Raw genomic sequence first — 19,287 nt, 5'->3', positions numbered from 1 at the left:
ACTTTATAAAAGGAGATTTTACCACACTGATAGGTTGAAGTTTATGGTTGTAATATGATAAAATGTAACCACGTAGTAAAACTAGCAAAAATACTACAAACTGCCTTTTCATTTAAAAGAACAAACCTCGGTTCCCGGTCCTGCAGCCACGCTGTTGCTCGCTGCTTCCTTCCCTCCTCCCATGATGCTGATCATCTCCTCCCCAGCTGTCTGCCTCATAAACCGCTTATTAACAATCCTGGTCACGCTGTCGTTGCCTCCACTCAGTCCAGCCAGCGCAGCAGCCCCCCCGAGTTGGGTTTCGTCCACGCTGTTCAAGCCACCCAAGACACCCAAGCCTCCGAGGGCAGTGAGGGAGTCTCTCTGCACTCTCTCCACAGACAGGGGGGCTCCAGCTGGGCTGCGGCTGCTGCACACATTCCTGAGGAACTCCTGCACCAGCCCCCCATACCGCTGAGAGTTGGAGTCGGAGCCGCAAACAGCAGCAACGGAGGGTTTGCCGGCAGCGTGAGGCTGCCGAGCCGGGCTGGCCGTCTGGCTTGACCCTATAGCAGCGCAGGGATCACAGGTTTGGATTATCACCAACGGGATTAACTGAAGTTATTGTGGGTTTAAGCTAGAACAAGACCAGAAGACATTTGGGCTTTTTTCTTTTCCATCAAATTATGTTGTTTCGCAGTTTGTTGTTATGTAACTTTTACTGCAGGGACTGACCCTTTGCTCGTGGTGTCAGCATCTTCATGTACCACTCTACCACAATGGATGTCAAAACAACCGATGTGAGTGTTAACTCTTGTAAAGCTTGCCAACAAACAGGCAGTTGAGAGCCTAATATCTCTTTTATTTAGATGATTTCACTTTAAAAATGGCTCTAGGGTGCTGCGTGGTTGGCTGGACAGACAGACGGACATGGATGCAAACCAAACTTGTCCTTTTATTATAAACTTTTTTGACGAGGAATGGAGTTGGTGACAGTGTATTTGTGGATATATACCAGACACTTTTTGCATGGAAAGAAGATTGACGTTCAAGTTTAGTCAGATGCATTCAGACATTGCAGTGCGGAGTAGCTACGCATCTATTCATTAGTAACCATGGAGAAAATGCTCCGCCTTGTACAAGTAAACAGGTCGACTTTTGTATGCTCTTAAGTCTGCTTTGGTGTTATGAGAAACGCTGTTTATGACATAGTGGTATAAATCATGGGGAGTGAATCCAGCTGTTTGATTAAACAAACAAATATGTCAGGAGAGGGAATGTATGGGTCGCTTTCTAATCTAGCTTTATCCAACGTTTGTAAGTGCTGCCATCTATGAGCCCCAAATAAGTTTGTGTTACTTCAGCAGACAAATTACCTCGACTTGGACAAGTGAAAGCCGTGGCTACACAGGCAAAAATAACTTGGAAAAACAATCTCTCTCTTCCAACGTCGGTCATGGCGCCTCCATGTGATTAAGTGACGTATTTGCAATATTTGAAAGATGATAGATTTACAGACCTAGATTATGCATCTCACCGATTTCACTCCTCCAAAGCAACTCTGTGCTTCCGGAGTGCTCCACTACGCTGAAAAGGCTGGAGAGGCCGTCGGTGAGGCCGTTCAGGACGGGGCTGTCCCTCGTCGTAGTGGAGCGAGCCCAGGCAGAGCCGCCACTCCCACCGATGGGCCTCTGATGTAGGCTCCACATGCTGCGCTCCTTGCTGGAGGAAGCGCCGTCCAGTCTGGAAGTGGAACCTGAAAACAGCGGTTTGCTCGGTCATTCGTCCAAAAAGGCTCCAAAGCACCAACGAGCGGGGACAACGAGTGATTAGAAGTTTTACCAGAAGACACTCTCCGCTGCAGCTTAGGCGATCCATACTTGGGCGAACAGCATGGCCTCTCTATGCGGCTGTGCACTTTATCCAGAGATGTAGAAATCTGCCGAGTTCGGGCGGATGCCAGTGAGGAAGTGGTAGTTGGAGTTGGCCGAGGCGACCAGGATTTGGAGTGCAGCCCCGTCGCCCTGCCGGTCTCTGTCTGCAGCCCGATGCTGACACCCTGAGCTACAGTCTGGGTGGACTTGTTGGATACTCCGATGGGCTGAAAGAAGTTTAAAATGTTTTGGATTAGCCCTTTTACCTGAACTTTTCCCAGGAGAGCGCAGTTTGAAATTAGAACACTGAGAACTTTCTGTCTAAATCGAACATTTATAAAAAGTTTTTAATATTACATGTTATTTACAAAGCACTTTTCAATACAAAGACATGCAAACCCGTAATGATATCCAGTTTGGAATCCCTGCTACAAAGTAATAAAGATTAAATACAACAAGAATAGGAAGCAGGAAAATATTAGACATTCAAAACAAATAAAAAAAAAGAAAAACATTTACTGGAAAAAGGATCAGAATGAATGAGAGATGATACCTGACTCCCAAGCTCCTTGCTGGATTTCCTCTCCAGAGAAGAAGAGCGAATAGCTTGCCGGACACAGTTAGTCATTTCCTTCATGTCGTCACTTAAGTTGGCAGAGATGTCTCCGATCTCCAGGTCATGGAAGGGAGAACCGGACGTCATCCCGTCCACCACCCTGTTAGCCGCCCCGCTGCTGACACTGCTGCTGAAAACGCTCGGCATCGACGTGGAAATGCTGCTGCCTCTGCTCTCCAGCAGCTCCCGGTGCTGGCTGGACAGCGAGCTGAGCCACTGCTCATAGGAAGAGGTAAACGATGAGGCGGGTTGTTGGTGCTGAGCATCGATTGGTGAAGCCACGCCACCATCCGTGTCATTCTGTTTCAGAGAGGAGCCCCCAACGCTGTATTGATCGGGATCTAGAGGCTCCTGGTATCTTCTCCGGTGCTCCATACGCCTCACAGCAGGAGGGCTGTAGTAGATACGAATGCCGGTCCGGTCCGGAGCAGTGCAGCTCCTCTGCACAAAGTCCAAGTCCATCTGGGTGGCTGCGGAGCTGCTAGAAGAAACGCTTGGACCATCCCAGGTTTTACAAGTGTCAGCCATCTCTGGGGTCTAGACCAGGAGACAACAGCAAAGGTTTAGTAAATGTTCTGACTCAATGCTTTTGGGAAAGCAGTTAAGTTAAGAGAAAAAAAAAATCAAGAGAGGAGGGAAACCTCAACAAAATTTACAAATTTTAGACCGGTAGCCGTATAAAAGCCGCGGTTTCAAACCTCGTTGGTTATGCTGGTCCAGTTCTTCACGGTTATATCTCCAAACTCGCCTCCAGTAAAAAGCGGCATTGAACCAAAATGTGCTTTGTCCTTCACACAGGAAAATCTGTTTCCCTCTGAGTCCTCCAGTGTAGATTTGACCCTATTCAAAAAACAGGAACAGAAAAGTTTTGTTCACATGTCACAATGACAGATTTACAGTGCAAAAGTATTCATTCTTCCACATTTGTGACATTCCCAACCACCCACTTCAGTGTTTGTTAACTTGGATTTTATGAGCAACACACTTTTCCTTTTTCTTCTTTTCTTTTCATTTTTTTTTCATAGGTCCATCTGAGCTGTGGACCTATGCAGCGCCTCCATTCTTTGCCTTGGATTTTATTTAGGGGAATCAGTGTACAGAGGTCAGACTAATAAATGCACTCAATGATTATTACAAAAAATACAGAACAAAGAAATTTGACAAAAAGCGAAAAGGATAAAAAATATATAAATATTTTTCTGAAGCACATTGCATTTTACTTAATTTATCCAACTGCTTCTTTGCACGTGTGTAGGTATTGAATATTTTTCTTTTTCTTTTTTAGGTTTATTTGCACCATGACATCAGTGAAATGTCCCAGTGAACTTGTTTAAACGGATTCTGACACTGATTCTGACTTTAACTTGAAGCACCGATGATGAAACAGCCATAAAAAGTGAAGGTGACGACAACTAATGATTTGTATAAGTACGTGCTAAAGTAAGCGTGAATGTTTTTCAATGTCACCTCGGCGATGCTGGTCCATTTACAACACCCGTGTCCACGGTGGGTTCGTCTCCCGGCGGCTTCGACTGCGAAGGAAAAGAGAAGAGTCAAGTTGAAAAGACTTGATCTGGGGTTTTTTTTGCAAATAATCGACATTTAAACGACCTTCATGACACGTCTGTGCATCTCAACCCCTTTAGCATTTTATTGTGAGCGTGAAGTGGCCAGCCGCCTCCTTTGGAGTGTTTAGAAGTGAAGAATCTCGCCTGTTATAATCAGTCTGTGGCAGATCGAGGTTAAACACGGATTGTGATGCTGAGTCAGTGGTTTTTGCACTCGAGGTGAGAGCTGAAGCTCAGAAGCAATTTCCCCTGTGAGCGGAGGAAGAGAAGTGGAAGAAAAGGACGTCTGCAGATGCTGTGCCTATAGCTGCACCGACAACCTGATTTCACTCTCACCAGCAGCACTGTGCAGCCCGAACTACCTGAATAAACAGAAATCTACATACACAGCAGGTGCCTTTATTCAGCAAAATTAAATATTTATGTGTGAAATCAAAAACTGAAAGTAAAAGATGTGTAGTTATTGACCGTCTTTGTTCTGTTTAAGTGTAATAAAGCAAGGATTACACTAAGCTGCCTGTTGGTGGGGCTACAACTACATGCCAAAAGCTTGAAAAGGTCCAAACAAATTACACTTCCACAGGATTTGAGGCTGAGTGGCTGAGACAAAAGCTAAATGACAAGCTGAATCTCCTCCCAGTTTTCCTGCACAGGCCTGGAATGAGACAGGATGACAGCAGAGAGGGGGAAGGAAGACGACGGAGACAAATGCGGAAGTGGAAAAAGCGAATGAGTGGACAGGAAACAGGGTGAGAGAGGAGGGGAGTTCTCTGCAGGCTGAGTACTTCAAAGATGACAGAAAGGCCTTGAATGGCACAAAGAAAATCCCTTTAACCTCAGGATCCACAGAAGGTCGCAGCACGCCGTCAGCCCTCACTGACATGTTCCAACCCACATGAGAGACCACGTTTTTCTGGTGAGCCGAGCTTTTACAGAACAGCACGGCAATTACTCACATCCAGAGTTGGAAGGTAACCAGATACATTTACTCTGTTACATTTGCTCCAGGAATATTTTGGAAAATAAACACTTTTAGGGTTATTTTTATTTGCTGTGGACTTTTTACTTTAACTTGAGTAATTTTATTAAGAAGTGTCGCTACTCTTACTGTAGGAACATTTCTGGATACTTTTTCCACTGCGAGTAACTTCACTGGGTGGAGAACGAGCTTGTTTTGATTTTTGAAAAAACAATCATCAGACACCAGCAGTTTCATCAGTTTTACATCAAATGTAGCGAATTTGGAAAAAGGTTTATTTTGCCTGATTTGTTATTTTGTAATGATATTATTTAGATGAATTATTTGTCTTTTTTTAAAAAATTATTGAAACTTATTTTTTATATTTTGGTCCATCTGATGCAGTAATTTTTAAATATTAATTGATTGATGTTTTGATCAGTTTACCAAACATTTTTTTCACTCTTACCCAAGTATTTTCTTGGACAGCTATTTTTTTTAAATTTATTTTACTTGAGTAAAAATGTTTTCAAGTAGAGCTACTCTTACTGAAGTACAACTTTTGGGTTCTCAGCCAACCTCTGCTCATATCATGGCATTAACATCTGTGCATTTACTGTCTCTGTCCACTAAAAGATGAAAGCAGAAACCCAGAGCAGCAACCTGAACCAGCAGCGTCGTGTCCAGAGAGCTGAACTCTACATCTGCAACATCAACTAATGGAGCGATCTGGAATATCCTTCAATGTCAGACTCTCAACCCGAGACGCTCAGAATGTTTCTCACACTCACATGGACCTGCAAAGACCCACCCTTCGCACCTTCTCCTGTTGTGTGGCAGCGTCTCTCAGCCTCTGTTCCCACTGCGTTCTCTCCTGGCTGAACCTCTCCAGCAGCTCCAGCTTCTCTCTGCTCCAGTTCCTCTCTCCGATCTGAAGCTGATCCGATCAACGGTCGGACAAGCCAAAGGGGAGAGAGATTCAAAAACAGCAGGATGAGCTGAAATCAGATGGAGGTGACGTACATCCATGTTCACGTCCCTCAAAACCATTTATTTTTTTAAAAACTTTTTCTCATGCTGGCTGCACAGTGGTGCAGTTGGTAGAGCTGTTGCCTTGCAGCAAGAAGGTCCTGGGTTCGATTCCCGACCCGGGGTCTTTCTGCATGGAGTTTGCATGTTCTCCATGTGCATGGTGGGTTCTCTCCGGGTTCTCCGGCTTCCTCTCACAGTCCAAAAACATGACTGTCAGGTTAATTGGTCTCTCTAAATTCTCCCTAGGTGTGAGTGTGTGAGTGAATGGTTGTGTGTCCTGTCTGTCTCTGTGTTGCCCTGCGACAGACTGGCGACCTGTCCAGGGTGAACCCGCCTCTCGCCCAGAATGTTGGCTGGAGATTGGCACCAGCAACCCTCCTGACCCTTTTAAGGGACAAGAGTGTTAGAAAATGGATGGATGGATGGATTTTTCTCATGCTATAACCATTATCTTATATTGTGTTTCTTCTTGCTGCATCCCCTCAGTGTGATGCCGCGACCGCCAGCAGGCCGGTTCTCTTGGAAGTCACTGTACGTCATTAACATGATTCTGTTTTCACTATTGTGTCGACAGGCCCAGTTCTAACAGCTGAAATTGAAATTCTGAATTCGTCATGCGTTTACAGGTTGAAGTTGCAGGTTTTCATTTCATGCTTAGACATCAGCTCACCTGTTTGGTTAAGTCCATCACGGCTGCATACGACTCAGCGAGGAGGTGCTGGTGCTCCTCACGTTCCTTTTTTAGAGCCACCTTCAGGTCAAGAGGGTCCAGGGTTTCAGCGGAGGACAGAGCTGCTGTGGTTTTCCCAAGTTTGGTCTCAAACTGGAAGGTGAAAAGCAGCAAATTCAGTCAGAACTTTTTTTAAAAAGGTAACGGGATTTTCTTAATTCTGATATCTAAGAAGAGTGAGCGTTTAATCTAAATCTCCCATTTCGATGTCATCCACTAAAGTTATAAGATTCTGATTAGGTTCCCTGTTTATTTAATTTGTATATTAAAGTTTGACCAAACATGGAAAAAACTTGACGGACGTTCTTTTTGCTACGACACTTCCCAAGATGCTGAAGTTAAAACGGGTTAATGGAAGACTACAAGATTAGAAGTCAATTTAAATTAACAAATAAAAGGAAAAGTAATATTGAGAAAAAGGAATTTTGACCTAAAAAATAATTATAAATACACTGAGGCAGCCATCTAATTCTCCTGCTCATCCATGTTAGTAGCAAAGCTGCAGGTTCGGCCCCATTAGTTCAACATGGTTATGATTATTCTTCTAATGCGGACTTTTATTTTTGCCATTATAATCAAGGTAATTGGAAATGTGTCATAATTGGACTTAACTGAAATATGGTTAAAAATGACTTTAATTTGCTTGGTGATTAAAATAATTTATACTGGCTTGTGTTGCCTAATTACACTTTAAAATCATCCAAAATCATCAAAATTGAATAGAAAATGGGAGAGTCCACATTGTTCTGTGTGTTTCAGGTTTTAATCATTTAAATTACAGAGTTCCCCAGGAAGAGTAGTTGGTTGCTGTTAGTCAGGAGTTTATAATTGATGGAAGAAAATGAGTTTTAGTTGCCCTTTCAGGAGAAAAAAGTCGCATTCAAAAAAAAAATTAATCATTACAAGATGTTCCAGAGATTTTGGCCTCTGAATGTCAGCAGTTAGTAACTTTCTACCGAGCAGCTTGTGTCTGAGTTTAGTCAATATTAGTCAAGATAAACTGTGCCTTGTTAATAATTAGACAGAATTAATGTTTGTCTGGGATCCATAAATGAACCATTTAACTGCGCCCACTCATAAAAGGAAGTCTCAGGATAGCAACACGTCTCGTCCTGTATTTGTGGACTTCCCTATCATCGCCTCTCTTCTCTTTTAACCCCGTTTCACTCTATCCTGTCCCTGCAGACTTCTCACTCTCTATTTTGAGCTGCATCACTCCTCTTTTCACCCTCCCTTCTGTTCCGCTGTTGCAGATTCTGTAGGTGGATTCCCCTTAAATATTTATGAGCGGTTTTGCATTTTCTTCTCAGCGTCCGTGTCTCACCGTGCACACGCCTGACAGCGCTGGCACGTCGGCCTGACAAACACGAAAACGCACATGCCCACACACATGCACCCAGACGTCCCAGACCCATCAATCCTCTCGTTGTGCCTCAGTCTGGCTGCCTGACTCGGTGGCATCTATGTGTGGTGCTAATGAAACTGTCAGGCAGCCAGTCACAGTGAGGCAACCCTCAGACCGAGGCCCAACTCCCGTCTCTTACAGCCGCGCAGTATTTCTTATTAATGACGAACACAGCTTAATGAGGCCCACAACTCAACGTGGTTTACTGCAGAGGTGCTGAGAGGGAGGCTATTTCGCTGCATGCCAAGTGTTTACGGAGGCGTTTGGGTCAAAACCCGATATTTACTGTTTAGCAACTTTAACTGTATTCATGGAGGTAAAAGCTAAGGCAGTAAAATGCTTTTGGAAATGAAGGCACCATCAGAGTCGTTACCGGTAAGTAGGAAATACTTGTCACGTTTATGAATAGATAATATTTTAATATAAGAAAACTTGATACATTTAGTAATATATATATAGGTCTAAGAAGCTATTAGGTATTTTTACAACATCCCCAGACACGTCTATGATTCATCATGACTGCAGAAGAATGAGAGAGAGCAAGACCTTAGACGCCGACAGGAAAGCCAGATGTTTTAAGGGAAAGTTTTATCCATCATAGCTCATAACCTCTGTCTGCTATGGAGCACGCTGGATCTGGAAATATTGACTGGTGGCAGAAATAGCTCTTCATTGTCTCGGTATTTACACAGGGAGAGATATTTCTCCTTTGCTTTAAAATATTAGTAGTGCTGTTTTGATGTGACTGCTCATAATATGAATTAATAAAGCCTTTTTTTAAATATATTTAACAGCTTGCAGTGATAATGTTCTCTTCACAGAGGTGCTGTATAGAGAACCACAGTATTACTGGAAAAAATGGTCTAGTAAAAGCACAATCCTGTGAGGCTGAAAGCGTGTCTGGCCTTTAATTAGCAAAGTTAGTTGCTAAGTAGTCAAAAAATAGTCAAATCAAGCAGAAAGGGCTGAGGATAGAGTTACCTTTGAACCATAATAAATGGAAGGTTGACCAGCATATTTGATGTATATTGATCATTTTGATGATGTCACTCATAAAAACGTAAAGTTTGTTACTGGCTTCTCTATTGTGGACTGCATGGTGTTTTTTGATGACTTTGTATTTTTGTGTTTTTATGATGTGAAGAACTTTGAACTGCTCTGTTTCTGAAATACGATAAAAAGCAAATAAACTTGATTGACTGAGCTTTTCACACGTTAACGTTAGAAGTATTTTTTTTAGCTGCAGATTCATCCATGTTCCAATATTGTAGAAAAAAAGATTTGATCGGTTCTCCGGGTAACCTTCACAATGATCGAATAATCAGTGGATTACTAAAATAATCAGAAGTTGCAGCCCTAATAAGACACACGAGCAATAAAGACATAAAACTAAAACAAATATGTCTTTTTGAATCCCTACGAGGAACCACAAAGAGACATTGGTAAGCATGTTTCTGGTTAAGCTGCATGTGTTTTCATCACACATATGATTAAACAAACAGACCAGAGTGTTGCAGCCGCATTTGATTTCCAAATTAATAAAGCAGATGTCTTCCTCCCTTCATGAGTGAAGTTAATGCCACAGATGTGATGAATGAGCAATAAGAGCTTCCAGCTGCTCAGCTTGTCATCACAAAGATGTTTGTAACAATCCCACAGCTTGATTAACCTGCGTTAAAAAATGTAAGGCAGCATCAGAAAGGGGGGCCTCAGGCCTTTAAAGGTTGGAAGAAAGCTGCATTGGTCCTGCAAGCGCTCAGGGATCCTGAGATCATTTGTACAATCTCTGACTGGGTTTGTTTGTCAGGTCGAACAGTGAAGATAATTTCCCGTCAGGCTGTTTTGACAGGAAGGACAGTGTTTGAAATGGAGTTGACTTGTTCAGTGAAGCAACAGCTGGAAGACCCGCTGCGAGTTGCCAGGAAGACTTGGCACTGATGTGGTCGGCTGTTTGCTGTATGGCTACACACACATGCACATGAAATACAGACACGTGCCCACACTGCACACTTTACAGTTTGCATCGTTGGCAGAGAAAAGATTACTTCCAAATGTGGCATCTAGATGAGCGCAACACCCACACACAGACACATCCAAGTCGGAGAGTTCACCTGGCAGGAAAAAGCCAGAGGCGTTCAGGTCTGCACAGACGAAGCAATCCCTCGCTTCGACGATTAAAAAATTTTAAAGAGGTCTTGATCGGTCTCCGGTTTTTTCCGTTGACAGTTTTTCTGTCTCATACATACAATATGAAGGTATGACAGGTGGTTCAAAGCCTTTTTACACAACAATGCAACTACTTTTGCTTCATTTTTCAAAATTTACTGTAAAAATTCGAACATTACAAATTACATTTAATAATTGTTACCCAAGAGGTCGCTGTCAGGGAAGGGAAAAGCGTCTCGTCTCTCTCTGAACGCAGGCTCTCATCTGCGACTGGCGATCAGCAGACAAATGATCTGGCATCCTAGAATGAGGCCTGGCTCGTGGAGATCGGAATGATTAACGACGGCTGTCTGTGTCGGCGTGCGTCTCTCTGAGCGTTATTAGGTTTGTATGCTGAGCGAACCCCGATAACGAAGAGAAAATCCTCCACTGTGGGATCACTTACTGTATTCATGAATAATATGGGATTTTTTCTTTTTTTCTCCCATCAGTTTTCAGTGAATTATCTTTAACTGACAATGTGGCGATAGGTGGCTTTTCGTAAAGATTTTCTTTTGCTTCTAATCACAGAAGGCCAATGGAAACGTATGCATGGTCTACAGGTAAATAGGGACTTTCGAAGCAATTTCTTCCTACAGATGGGTTAAAATGCAAAATAAAACTCTCATTGGGAGTTGTAATATTCTAAGTGACCCTTTTCACTTAGAATATTATTTGTGTTTAACGTCTTCAATATTTAAAAGTGAAACTGCACAAAAAAACAATAACATAAAATAAATGCACATAATCAATTCCTAGAGAAAACCGTAAACATATCTGACCTGCAACTTGATATCGATTAGGTTCAGGGCAGAATATGCATTAACACGTATACATTTATACAAAAAGAAAGAAGAGATGATAGCATACAATTAGCTCTGTTTTAATAGGCCTCCCTGTCGGCAATAATTTATCTCTCATTCTTCCCTGCCCCATTACACACAGGGTGTGTCCTATCCTAGAGGCTGTTAATTAAAACTATTACAGCTTCAGCTGTGAGACAGACAGCGAGACAAAGACAATTGAGAGGAGGAGGAGCCAGTAAAATCCTGTCCCAAAGCTTGAGAGCAGCTGGGAAAGGTTTTGCAGACAAATAAACTACCTGACCCCAAAGTCAGCAAAAAGTCACTATGTTTGTGTTTTGGGGATATAGTAGAGCTGGTTTAGTATTATCAACAAAAATCACATTTCTTATTTTATGCTTGTACACTCCAGCTTATCACCTTACTCAAAAATGCAGGTTTACTTCCTGGAAAAAAAAAAAAAGAAGAAGTCTGCTCTGAATGTTCAGCCCTGCAGTCAAAATTGTAGAGCTGGACTGATTCACAGGGGGCTGTACAAACTTGTGCAAATTCTAAAATTTACATTTTTCATGTAACCAAATAAAAACATGGCTTGTAAAACCTCCTCGAACAATCTAAGATAGCTACCTTCCATCTTTCTTGCACTTGATTCTCACCAGCTCTTTTCTGTTCTCACAAGCACTGCTCATCAAGATATCAGTAAAAAAAAAAAACTAAATTGTGTCTGTCAAACTTAGTGATTTTTTTTTTTTTTTTGGACATTTCTACAGCAGCTCTGCTCTGCTGTTCTGTTACCTGCGTGATGAGGCTCTTTAGTTCGGTTCTCTCCACCTCCCATGATGCTTTGGCCTTTGCGAACTGCTGAGTCAGCTCCTGGGAGCCTTGTCTCTCTTGTCTCAACTCTGCACTCAGGTCCTGCAGAGCAACCTTTAGGTCTGCCAAAGTGCTGCTCACAGCACTTGACTGTAACAACACACAGACGGATCTAGTAAGTGTTTAGTCATGCACACATGTCACAAGCAAGAAGCTGTTCAAAATGTAAGTCGATGCATGTCCTGTGCCTTTTATTTTGTGTGTGTGTGTGTGCGTGTGTGTGTGTGTGTGCTGGTCTGCTTGCCTTTATAGTCGGGCTGAGAGGCTGTTCGTCTGCAGAGGCTCTCTTATCTGCCTGGCTCTCCTCCTCCAGCAGCAGGTACAAATCCTTCAGGCTGTTCATCTAAGGAGCCAATCAAAGTGCAGCGTCACCTCGACTCCTCTTTCCAATAGTTCCTCAAGCCAAAAAAATTCCAAAATACGTCCTACTTCATAGCTACACATAATGAATGAAATGTTTTAGAGTCTATTTTTTTAGGGACTGGTGTTTTATATCTTGTTTTAGTTTTATCTTGTGAAAAACGCAGCAAACACTTTTGATCTATTATATGAATAAATAACGCAAAAACCATCAGTTCTGGTACAACAGGATAAATCATTAAAATTGCAACTTGGACAAATTGAAATAACGTCTTAAAACTGCAGCGTGTAACTTTTACATATTTTTTCTACATGCTTGTTAATGACAACATGACAATATGGTGTCAGAGAGGTGATCAGTGAAAACAAAAAAAAGAGTTTCTCCACTTCCTCCCAATACTACTATTCCCATCTGCAAAAAACCTACCATTTCATGTCGAAACTAATCAGAGCCAGGAGGACAATCTGTCAGCTATCATGCTCATGTATGCGTTGCTAAATAGACTAATGGAGGAGAAACAACTTACTGTTCCAGAAAAACTGTTTATCTGCCACCAGACTTAAGGTCAAATCCAGCTGCCTGTTGAATTCCACCAGCTCCGACAGCAAAGTGAGTCTTTCTAATGGCAGACATGCACAACAGGAGTCCATCCAATGACAGCGGTTTTCCCAACAGTCACCTTTCTGTGGTGCGTTCAGGTACAACTGGTAGCCAAATCGCTGGTCAGCTCTATACCGGCTACTTTATGAAATTGTAGGTCAACCTGATAAAATCAAATATTTTCTGAGCGAGAAAAAGTGGAAAAAAAAAAAGAAAACAATGCTAAGTTATAGAACAAAGTCTGTTTAGTTCTATAACTGCAAACTATGATTTTAAAACCATTATATTACAGCACTGTAAAGAACACAACCGCACTCTGCTTTTCTGCTTAGACATCCCACAATCCTGCGCTGCACCATTATCAGTGTCACACGCTCAAGCAAACACTACCTGGCTCACCTCCAGGATCACATTTACAGACGGCGACAACGTGTAGATAAACACGGGTAACTCATATCGGCCCGATTATGGGGCCGATAATCTTCAGCACTCTGATGACCGCTCACACAAACAGAGCTGTCAACTTATAGTTGCCTGAATAGGCAACTACTGTATTTTATGGATCCCAATGTAATGTGGAGTCATTGTAAAGCGACATTATAGTCTCTATAATGTCGCTTTACAACATTAGAAATGTTGAGAAAGAGGGTGTGCAGAAGGTACACCCTCTCTGTTTCTGTTGTAGGTTTGTAAATGATCTCGTCTTGTGGAAGTAAAAATATTAATGTTTGGAAAATTAAGTACACCTGAGAAATCCTAGATACGTACAAAATATGTAAAGCATGCATGTGCCTAGAATTTAAAGGGGGCGTACTTTATTTTGTTCTGTTTGGCTAAAGTATTATTACACCGGTCAAAGTTTTATGTTTAGGTTTTTGGTGTGCCCTCCGTTGCTGTCCGGTTAAAAAAATGGTGCTGGTTTCCAGCCAAGAGATGCACTGAGGCGGACATATTGGGTCTCCAGCATGAGTTGTCTGCTGTCATGTTGTTCATGATCGAGCGTACCGTGGAACGATCCGTCTCCTTCTCCTGCTCCATTTGTCCAGCTGCCCGATTTTGCGTGTCGTTGCTGAAGGATTGGCTGCTCTGGTAGGTGTCATCTTTCTCATCTGGATCTGATTGGTCCCTATAATCAGGCTGCTGCATGCATGGGCAAGTTAATGAAGAAGAAGAAGACGAAAGAAAGAAAAAAAGAAAACACACAAACAAAAAAATCATAGAGAAAAGACGTAGAAATGAGGGAGGAGACATTTTCGGAGGAAAAGAAAAATTGAAGTTGACAGAAAACATGACAATAATAATAATAATTGATGAGACATCAAGAAAACTAGGGGAGAAAAAACTTATGGGCCTCACAAGACAAAGAAAAGAATGTAGAGGAAGAAGAGTTTGGTCAAAGAGGAATATGAAAGTGTGGAGAAAAGAAAGAAAAGGACAATGGAGGGTAGAATGAACGGCTGAGGGGCAAGGAGGGAACATTTTTAATGGAAGAGAACAGAGTAGTGCAACGGATGACAATACAGGGTTAAAATGGGGATGAGCGATAACGAAGGGGGACGGAGGGAAAGAAGAAGAAAAGAAGGAATGGAAAGGGAAAGAGAAGGAGTAAGGCAGTTAGGATGAAAGGTCAGAGCGAAGGGCGGAGGGAGCAATAAGGTGCAGAAGAAGAGAGAGAAACGAGTGACATGAAGCAATAAAAGGGACGAGTTGGAACGAAAAAGAGGTGAGGGGCGTAAGGAGAGGTGAGGGAGAAGCAAGGTGATGAAGGAAGGAATGGAAATGAGCATGCGTGAGTGGCGGCAAAGAAAGGTGGTGTGAAAGGTGTGGGGGCAGGAGGGGGCGGGAAGCCAAGAGCAGAAATCGATCGGATATGGAGCCCATGCAGACAGAAGGAAGGACAAGAGAGGGAGGACAGGGGAGGAGAGATAGGGGGGGTTGGAACTGGCCTCTAATGGAGTATCGTCACTTGAATCTACTGATTATTTTATTACACCTTCTTAAAAACCAATGAACTACACCAGATCAGAAGAGAAAAATGATTTTACAGTGCATGATTCTTTTGCTATTGAATCAATTTATCAAGTCCTAAAACTCTCCATGTTCAGTTCTATGAAATCTTTTGGAATTTAAATGCCATTATCTAACTTTACTTAGAAATTTCAGTAGATTATTCCATCCTATCAAACCGAATTTCTCCTTGGTGACGTCTAAGAAAAGAATTACGTCTATCTGTAAAGTCGTATAAACACAGAACAATTTAAGTTAATTCAAAATCTCTGCTGGGTTTTCTTCTACTTTTTTGGCTCATTTATTGAATTTTACACTGACAAAAATACTTTAAATAAATAAAAAATCCTCACCAAAATAGCAATATAGAGCTGAAATAATTTAAACTTGCCTTTAGGTTTTTCAAACAGCTGTGCAGTTTCCAAATCCAGCCAGAAAAAAAAAATTTAAATAAAAAACTATTAAATGTTCTAATATTCTCTCTGATCCCTTCTAGATATTTCAGAATCTCTAACTATTTCTTGTAAATTGCATTTGCGGACCCACAATCAAATCATCCAGCTGTCATGACACAAAAGAAACAAGAACCACCACTAAGACTTCACGATGCCAAACTCAAATAAAGATAGACCTCCCAAGTATAATACGAATGGACACAGTTGCACAGTCCTATAGTCCACATAAACCGGCTGTGGGATTGCTTGACATGAACGAACAATATCTGACAACCTCTCTATGTCCAGGCAACTGGCTCCATTTGAGGCTCCAGGCAGCATTTAAACACAGGTTAGGAGGCATTAAAACAGCATGCAGAGGACATGCAGCGGGTTTTTTTGTTGCTTGTTTTGTTTTATTTTTTTGTTTTTACGCCGGCAGCTCAAATCTGACTTAAAGCACGGACTCTGCAGAGACCGGAATGCGTCCCACAGCGTTCCGGCCTACGCATAATGAGCATTGAAAATTGTGAATTTGGATTAACAGCAACTCCAATTAAACAGCTGATATGGGCAGGATGTTGCTGCAGATTTGAGCATGCTGTGTAAATGAATGTTTGCACTGTGCAAAGAAACTCAAAGCGAAAGCATGGTGGAATGGGACTGAGAGAGATGTCGGCCAAAATAATGCTTAGGCACTAGAACAACAACAGACCAACAAGAATGAAACTTAAAAAAAAATAAAAAATACTTGAGAAATATAATTATCTTAAAATTCAATGTAACAAAGCAAAACCGTGGTAAGGAGTGAAGGAGAGGACTGTGCTTCGTGTATTTTTACCTTGTGCTCGACTTTGTTTTCTTGATCCTGGCCGTCTCCGGAGCAGGGGATGGAAGCGCAGGGTGACGCTGGAGGGGACGCCCCTTCCACCTGAGCGTCTCTCGCCCCAGATGGAGGTTTACCCAAGCCATCCACCTGCTCTACAAAGGCCTGCAGCTGGGTGTGCAAGGCCTGAAGCCTGCTGGTCAGAGCACCAACCAGAGGACGGTCCGCCAAATCGGAAAGCTCAGAGATCTGAGGAGCGGAAAGCGCAACCTTCGTCACACGGCTTGTCGAAACCGAGGGACATAGTAGTGTAATAATGAAAATGTATTTTTTACCGTCGCAAGAATTTGATAAATAGATTTAAAGATTATAAAATTTCATCCCACACTTTCAGAAAACAGACCAAATCGAGGGCGCAAACCTGGCAGTGAGGTTGAGGTTTCTCCAGGTCACACGGCTCTGCTGCCTCATTGCTGCAGACCTTGTGATACAGCGAAGGAGAGGAGGAGGAGGAGGACAGGCAGTTGGACTCGGGGGAGGTCAGCAGATGTATGGCAGTGGAAACCAAACGAGCCTGGTCCCTCAGGGCCAACAAGGCATCACGGTCCTTCTGCCCCAGGCACCCAGAGAGAGGAGTCGTTGCCTCAGCGTTGTCCTCCATCTTCTTTTTCTGTTCCTCCATCTCCATAGCGTCGTTCTCACCACCTACTGGCTCTTTGCGATGAGGTGGGCTGATAAAGAAACAAGAGAAACCTCTTTTATCGCCTATGTAGTCGTTACGGAAGAAGATTTGTGTATCGAAGGAAATGTAAAAAAAGTGTTTAGAAGCTTATTAGCGCATCGTATCATAGTGATGCCACATCACAGCAGTTCTAAAGTCCTTCCATCTGCTCCCTTAGCCAGAATCAAACATGGACAAGCAGCATTCAGCTTTAATGCTCCTCTAACGTGGAAAATAGAGGAGCATCTTGTTAGGGCACAACAAGATGCCCCAACAAGTGTACACGCATGTTGGTGGTACAACGCCTCAAATGGTGACATTTATGTTTGAGTTGCAGATTGTCCCTTTTTGAAAAAAGTGAGTCAATGAAACAGCTGAAACACTGAGTTCCTGCAGGTCCAGGCTAAAAACTCGTAGTGTCGTCTTTGACAAGTAGTCTGTGGAACACCGATCAACAATGATGATGGCGTTTTTGACGATGACATTTGATAAAATCTAATGTTTATTGCTTGTTTCGTGATTCATTGATATTGTTTGAGCTGCCTTGCAGCTGAAATGCGTTACACAAACTGACTTGACTTGAGAGAGACAGCAGTCCCACAATAACAGTATGCTGAAAGAAGCATTAGAAAACAATATCTACACATACCTGAGAGGGAGGCACTCAGCTGAGTCTCCTGCTTCTGCATCCGTCTCCAAAGCCAGCCTCAACGAGGAGGAGGAGGACGAGGAAGACGGAGCGTGATACGAGGCGAGATCGCAGCGCTGCAGGTTGGACAGCAGCACACGGTTCTCGTACTGCAGTTTCTTCACTTTCCCGCTCAGCTCTCCCACCTGGAGCCTCGCCAGCCTCAGCTCCTCCTCAGGGGCCGGCGTGTCGGTGCTGATGAGCACGGCCCCGTCCTGGACCGAGCGGCTGTCGTTCAGCAGCCCGTCCGTCAGAGACATCAGCGACTCGGCGGAGAGCGCGGACGTCGCCAGCGGGAGTTCGGATTTGTAGCGGTTGATCTCATTCATCAGCAGTTTGTTTTGCTCCTCCATCTCGATCAGAGACCTCCTCAGCAGCTCGGCCTCCTCCTCCACAAACTGCAGGTGCCTCTGGAGCTCCATGACGTTTTCAGACGAGGCCCCTCCGCCAAGCACCACGGCGCCCCCCAGCCCGGCCCCCAGACCAGCGCTAGAAAGTTCTTGGTGGCCGTCTAGGAGTAAAGACAGTCGATTAATTCAGAAAAGAAAACTTGGGGAAAAAAAAAAAAAAGAAAACGTCGACAAAATTTTTAAAGAAAAAGTATTTAAGATTTAAATAGATATAATAAATACTTTCACATGAGGAAAGAGCTGGATTACAGATTTTTATTAACTTTTCTAAAATGTGTCCTGGCACCTCAGGTGAATAGTAAAGAAGTATAGGATGGCAAAAAAGGAGAAAAAAATTGCTATTTTAATTGTTAATAATGTGCAAATAATTGCACAGTCAATGATGAGAATGTCAAGTTTAAGTTTCATCTAATGTTGATGTGTGTACTGTGTGTACAGTATGTGAGCTGTGCAATATTATTATGTCAAATGACATGACTACATGTCATCTTCTTCATTTTTCAGAGTTTTTATTTTTTACTTTTTAATCAAAGGAAATAAAATAAAATAAAATAAAATAAAATAAAATAAAATAAAATAAAATAAAATAAAATAAAATAAAATAAAAGGAAATAAAATAAAATAAAATAGGACTAACCACCTTGTGAGCCCTTCATTTCGTCCATTTCAGCTCGGAGTCCCCTGTTCTCCACCTCCAGCTCCACGATGCGTCGACTCAGCAGGTTGGCCTCCTCCTCTACTAGCTTCAGGTGAACTCTGACCTCTGCTTCCCGAGTGTGTGGAGAGTCTGCAACCTGAGATGAATCAAACCGGGCAAACAGTGACCTCAAGCATCTTCACACATGTTTGCCTGAAAATGTCTAGCTAAGAGTCTGTTTGCATTGCTCGTACTGTTTTAAGTGCTTTTTACTTTTAACTCATCTGTCATTTATTGCCTATTCAGATGCTTTCAAAGATTTTAAAGAAAATAAAAAGTTAACACACGGACGTACGAGCATTTAAAATTCTATGGAGTTGTTAAGAAAAATGAATCTGCTGAATAAAATACAAAACGTTTGAGTTTAGCTTTATAGTGCTTTGGTGGTTTTGAAAACAATGTAACTTTTCCTCTTTAGGGTTTTTCTCAGGCACACCCACCGACATGTAATGACTTTGTAGGCCTCTTTATTGTTTAGTGGGAAGAAAAGAAATGCAATA

The 19,287-nt window shown here is 42.5% G+C and overlaps 1 protein-coding gene across 5 annotated transcripts in view; it reads right to left on the bottom strand.

Annotated features, from left to right (window-relative positions):
* Window positions 1–19,287, bottom strand: part of soga1 (suppressor of glucose, autophagy associated 1) — an 88,042-nt gene that overhangs the window by 6,440 nt on the left and 62,315 nt on the right. The window contains exons 7-21 of one of the 5 annotated variants that reach the window (XM_044106845.1): window positions 18,731–18,884; window positions 17,642–18,191; window positions 16,693–17,002; window positions 16,287–16,520; window positions 14,010–14,144; window positions 12,288–12,386; window positions 11,966–12,133; window positions 6,698–6,850; window positions 5,807–5,932; window positions 3,937–4,001; window positions 3,168–3,309; window positions 2,407–3,006; window positions 1,822–2,080; window positions 1,499–1,735; window positions 127–545 (exon numbers count right to left, since the gene is read on the bottom strand). In XM_044106845.1, the coding sequence (XP_043962780.1) occupies window positions 127–545; window positions 1,499–1,735; window positions 1,822–2,080; window positions 2,407–3,006; window positions 3,168–3,309; window positions 3,937–4,001; window positions 5,807–5,932; window positions 6,698–6,850; window positions 11,966–12,133; window positions 12,288–12,386; window positions 14,010–14,144; window positions 16,287–16,520; window positions 16,693–17,002; window positions 17,642–18,191; window positions 18,731–18,884 (3,651 nt within the window). The remainder of the gene's footprint in view (window positions 1–126; window positions 546–1,498; window positions 1,736–1,821; window positions 2,081–2,406; window positions 3,007–3,167; window positions 3,310–3,936; window positions 4,002–5,806; window positions 5,933–6,697; window positions 6,851–11,965; window positions 12,134–12,287; window positions 12,387–14,009; window positions 14,145–16,286; window positions 16,521–16,692; window positions 17,003–17,641; window positions 18,192–18,730; window positions 18,885–19,287) is intronic. The other 4 variants (XM_044106915.1, XM_044107049.1, XM_044106985.1 and 1 more) reach the window with 4 other exon arrangements.

This window comes from Gambusia affinis, linkage group LG01, assembly GCF_019740435.1.
Source record: "Gambusia affinis linkage group LG01, SWU_Gaff_1.0, whole genome shotgun sequence".
NCBI lineage: Eukaryota > Metazoa > Chordata > Actinopteri > Cyprinodontiformes > Poeciliidae > Gambusia > Gambusia affinis.
This window is presented reverse-complemented; position numbering and strand designations above follow the sequence as displayed.